Genomic DNA, 5,412 nt, shown 5'->3' on the forward strand with positions numbered 1-5,412 from the left:
TTGTGTTACATACATGTGGGGCTTTGCCCTCCTGACCTTCAAGCAGTCTGTAGGAGGTTTAATACACAGTTCCCACTCTTCTCGCTAGATCACGTTTTGCGGGACGCTCACGAGAACACAGGACTTTCCATGTGCGCTGCTGTGAAGTAAGGTGGGGCTGGCGAACACTCTCAAGGATAGGTTACACGCAACATACATACCTATGATAATGAAGGAGTAAACAGCAATCACTGTAGCTCAGAGGTAAAGCACCAGACGTGAAATTCGGAGGACGTGGGCTGGGATCCTACATACAACACGTTTTTGTTTTTTTCTTTCTCTACTCAATTCTTTCCGCGCTTAACTAATACTTCCCATTGGATAAGGAACATTCCCTATTCTTTACTTTCTGTTAGTGTCTGTTAGCTCTCTTCTTGTGTATGTCGTAATGAAGCCCCTCAGTTCCCTTAATTTGGTTTTTATTTGCAGGCTAGAACAAGTAACTCCCAAAAGAGTCGGTTGGTTTTACTCGTGCAGGACTTTGTCTTCTAGAGAGAGAGAGAAAGAAAACATTTATTGCTCTAAAAAGTTTGTGGTTTTAGCGGCGGGCCGATGTCTTCATATCTTCGGCCTCTTCACAAGGTCGGCGCCCCTATTCCAGGGCACCGCTGAGTCTTGCTGCTTCGCAGGCGTGCCGCACCAGTGCCCTTTGGGCCGTGAGCTCGCTGCTGGTCAGCAGACCCTCCCATTGTTCCGCACTCGGGTTATTTAGTTTTTGGAAGGCTCTGTTTCGTTCGCATTCCCATGTGATGTGGTATAGTGTGGGGGTTGCCCCGCACCACCCTGTACTGTGTAGGGAACATCTTGTGTAGTATGTATAGATTGTGGAATGTCCCTGCTTGCAGTCTCCGCCAGCAGACCGCCTCGTGCTGTGTTAATGATGTGTGGGGTGGTGGGTATTTGAATCTCCGCCCTCTGTGGCAGTTTAGTATTTCTGTATACGTTGGTTCCACCGTTATGGGGTCCTCCAGGGCTTCTGACTGCCCTGCTCGGTTCGTGATCTCGCGAACTAGGCTGTCTACCCTCGAGTTACCCTCTATCACACTTACCTTTTTGTTTTAGTTTAGGTGCGCTGTAAATTTTATTTCACATTGTATGGCTCATTTTGTTATTGGTCGCAGCACCGGTTAGGCAGAGCTTATGCTGCCACGTCCGCTAATACGCAGTTTGTGAATAACAATACAAATGTATACTCAAGTTGGGAGCATCTGTTACACTTCACGGTGGACACCCGACCCGCGATGTGAGGGAAGAGAAGAAGGCGGGAGTGGAAGAATAAAAAGAGAAAGAGGTACCATAGTGGAGGGCTACGGAATAATTTCGACCACCTGCGGATTATTAACGGGCAGTGAAATCGCACAGCATATGGATATTTTTTTTAAGTCGAAAGCCTTTAGAGGCTCGTAGGCGTGCGAAGAAAGTGTCCGTCCGCAGAGGATGTAACACTGTTCCTTTCGAAGAATGATGTCATTTATGAGTAAACGAATGATGTTATGAGGTCGAGGGTGAAACATGTCTCTATGTGTCAAAATTTCGTTCATTTGGAGTAATTAGTTTATTAATTGGAGCCAAACCGTAAATTCAACGTCGCAATGCTATCCTAGTGTCGACTACTGAGCCACCGTGGCTGGTAATAATGAATAATGTCAGGCCTATTTCCAAAAGCGTTAACGTCCGACTAGCAGCGCATAAACGAAATAATAAACAGAATAAATTGCGTTAAGTGCTTGGCTGGTTTGGTTGGTTTGTGGGGTTTAACGTCCCAAAGCAACTCAGGCTATGAGAGGCGTCGTAGTGGAGGGCTCCGGAAATTTCGACCACCTGGGGTTCTTTAACGTGCACTGACATCGCACAGCACACGGACGCCTTGCTTTTAGCCTCCATCGAAAAGCTGCCGCCGAGGCCGGGATTCGATCCCGCGTGTCTGGGAACAGTAGTCGAGCGTCGTAACCACTGCGCCACCCCGTTTTATTTCTAACATGGTCCGATGACGCATCTTCCTGTCTAGCAAACTGTTGACCATTGTTGGTGACGTCGTAACACCCTTGTAAATGTTTGAAACGAGACCGGGATTCTGGGGCACCTTTTAATCAGCAGGCAACGGTGGGACATTACAGGATACTGATCTGCACACCTTCCAGGGAATCGTCTGAGCTTCCGACGCGTGGAAAGTTTGTTTTTGAAGGCTTTCATGCACTCGCTACGAGTAAGTAAAACTGACCCAGAAAACCAATGCACAGCATTCTTGAGTGTAATTATGAGGGAACTGTGAAATGTTTTGAGACACTTTTAATGCTCATATCAGTGTAAATGGTCTGACTTGCAAATGCGATGGAAAAAGTTATTTTTAAGTTGTCCTGCGTTCAAAACTAGTAAATAATACTTTTCATAAAAATCGTTGGCATGCGTTTTTAGGTAATCGTGAGGCTGGCGTGAGAAATTGTAAGATACGTTTATGAGCATATTGATTTAAGTGCTGTGGGTGTGATGCATATGAAAATTTTGTGTCTAAAATTTGCGATGCACTCACAAGAACTAAACTAGACTGCCTTAAAAAAAGAGAAACATGGGGCGTGATTAAAAAAATGATAAAGACAGCACTACATTTATGCTAAGGGAAGATGTACGGTATATAGATGGTTGTCGTGTTGTTATAAAAAACATGTGTGAAACAAATTATTGAAAATCTCTCCCCCAGAAAATATGCCAAATATTGGCGTATTGGTCTCCGCTGATTTTAAACTGATTTCAGTGTCCATAGAGTTACTTAAATCCAGGTCCAATACCTCCCAAGCGTTTATGCCATTTTCATTGTTTATGAAAGTCCGAAAAAGCCTCCTGCAGAGAAAATGAACAACTTCCTAAACGTGATGGCAAAATTTTGCACAGTTCGGTAAGATTGTGAATAAAAAATTTATCCCCCATGTGACTAAGGCAATTAACCTGCCTGTTAGTAACAGCGAGCGCTATGAAGCAGTCAACAAACTGGAAGGGTGTAGACTGGATGAATATGTTCTTCATTAGCCTCTAAATTGCACATATCGGGACGACATCGACTCTCAAAAGAATGTACTCACAGCTTCACCATCCTTCCAAGCTTCTTAGCAGCAATTGTTACTAGGAATTTGGATAATAGTATACACAAATATAAAAATCACTTGGGCAGATTAAAAAAAAAGGACCCTAAGTAAATTATGCAAAACCGGATGTATTTTCCACTAATGTGGTATAACGAAGTCTGAGGTACCTTAGGCGACTTTAAAATTCCATAACAAATCGTTAAAGCTGTGAAAGCGCAGGGGACGTATTACTAGGGTCGCCTATTGCTACGCTCAGCACATTGCATTACCAACGATAGATATGCTTAGGCAGCCACCACAATGCCGCGCGAACAGGTCTGATTTGATGTTGGAGAGGGCGCCTGACCGGACGCCCTAACCGACCACGCTCTCCCCTCTATACCAGCACGCGCGTTGCCCCGGGGCTGCCGCCAGCGGAGGGAGGGTGTGTGCGTGGAATGCCGCCTCTTCCTCTGATTGGCGGAAAGCGCCGGACAATTGCTTCAATGGGAACCAGATTTGTAGGGAAGCAGGTTATGGAGTATATAAGAAGCCTGGTGTGGGATGGTACTCCTGTCCATCACACCGGAGCCAGCTTCCACCAACACCATGTTCTCGAAGGCATGTAGCCGAGCGCTTGTCTTCTTGCAACCTGGGATTACGACTGAGTGAAAGCTGATAGAGTCTCTAACGTTGCCACATTAGCAGCATAATTTTGCCCAACAAGTTTTCACGCCTGTCGAAACTCTTTTGTCGCGCAGGTCCTTCTCTGCTGCGTCCTCGCCTTCGCTGCAGCCCAGCAATCACCTGCTGACGGGGTAAGGTTCTTCCGTACGACTGGAGAGATAGTGAAAGATTATGTTTCCTTTTTGCAGTTTTCAAAGTTGGCAATGTGGTGATCTTCAAGAGGTGTGTTGATGGGCATGGGACATTTGTGCGCACTTCGAAAAGAAGCTGCCTATAGTAAATATGGCAGTTTTGTTGTCCGTTGCTTCTTTACGAACTGTATATATATTTTTTTGCAAATATACTAAAGCTTCCGGAGCTACTTGGAACCTCAGACCATGCAGCGGTATAAAACCTGCAGCAACGAGCATGAACCACCATGACGTCTAATAAAAGAAAAAAAGTATACATTTTTTCCCTCAGGAATCGCCAGAATTGTACTCTATGTTAAATATACACAGGCGGGGTGAAATTAATATATGTGAGGAAAAAAAAGTGCAGAGTATGAAAGCGAGATTGACTCAAGTAATATAATAAATCGCATCTGTTTTTCTTCACGCTTAGCGTTCTTTCGGGAGGCGAAGGTGTTCCTCTCATATCCACCCAAAGATTGTGATCTAAACATTTTCCGGTTATAAAAGGTTTTTCTCGATGATGTGTACTCTCGACCAGTACCAATCCAATTTTTTATTCTTCTTTAAAAGCCTCCACAGCCATACACCTTCAGCTACGACAACACCGACGAGTTCGGCGCCCGCATCAGCCAGCAGGAGACCGGTGACGAGAACAACAACAAGGTCGGCTCTTACAGCTACACCGACGCTGCCGGCCTCACCCGTACCGTCAAGTACACCGCCGACGCTGACGGCTTCCACGTCGTTGTCGAGACCAACGAACCAGGAACCAAGACCTCCAATCCAGCCGATGCCCAGTACATCTCCAACGCCGCCGAGGTTGCCCCAGCCCCAGCCGCTGTCGCCGTAAAGCCAGCTCCAGTCGTGGTCAAGGCTACCCCAGTGGTGCAGGCCGTCCACGCTGCCCCAGTTGCCATCCATGCCGTGCACGCTGCCCCAACCTTCACCCTGCACGCCGCCCCAGTGTCCTTCACCACCGCCCACCACGTGACCCCTGTTGCCGTGGCTGCCCACCCAGTCGCCTTCCACGCTCCCCTCACTTACACTCTCGGCCGCGCCAAGAGCCGTTAAAAAACGCCTTTAGTAATATAGAAATCTTAGCAATAAAAAATTACCAGTTATGCTGTTTTTATTCAAACTAGTTCTTTCTTTCCTATGTGCTTTTCTTTTTTACAAAAAGTGTTAAAAGGGAATTTGTAAGCAGTATGCCAAAGAATTTGAAGGGCCGTCAGCATTCCTGAGTCAGCAATTCTTTCCCTTTGCATCGGGTGTGTTCCGATTAAACGACGCAATTCATCTTCAGGCAGTTGCCACTTAACGCCAAATTCTAGTTTTTATTTTTCAGTGCTTTCAGCTGAAAATAATGAGAAAGGCAAATGTTTCCATTGAGTTCCAAAAGCAACTCTAATTTCTGGAGAAATAACCTGGGCACTGGCTCTTGTATATTAGAGTAG

At 45.9% G+C, this 5,412-nt stretch overlaps 1 protein-coding gene across 1 annotated transcript; it reads left to right on the forward strand.

Annotated features, from left to right (window-relative positions):
* The first annotated feature begins 3,667 nt into the window (after window positions 1-3,667).
* Window positions 3,668-5,079, forward strand: LOC146199136 (cuticle protein 16.8-like). Its single transcript, XM_084594611.1, has 3 exons — window positions 3,668-3,719; window positions 3,860-3,916; window positions 4,529-5,079. Exons 1-3 carry the CDS (start codon window positions 3,708-3,710, stop codon window positions 5,027-5,029), a joined length of 570 nt encoding a protein of 189 aa, XP_084450737.1. The 5' UTR covers window positions 3,668-3,707; the 3' UTR covers window positions 5,030-5,079.
* The last annotated feature ends 333 nt before the right edge of the window (window positions 5,080-5,412 follow it).

The sequence above is a fragment of the Amblyomma maculatum genome, chromosome 2 (assembly GCF_055883805.1).
Source record: "Amblyomma maculatum isolate TAMU_Amacu chromosome 2, ASM5588380v1, whole genome shotgun sequence".
In the NCBI taxonomy this organism is placed as follows: Eukaryota; Metazoa; Arthropoda; class Arachnida; order Ixodida; family Ixodidae; genus Amblyomma; species Amblyomma maculatum.

Bases quoted from the DNA above. Each gene is read 5' to 3' on its own strand.
- LOC146199136 (XM_084594611.1), top strand. The intron at 3,917-4,528 runs GTAAGGTTCTTC...CTTCTTTAAAAG, and splicing joins AGCAATCACCTGCTGACGGG to CCTCCACAGCCATACACCTT.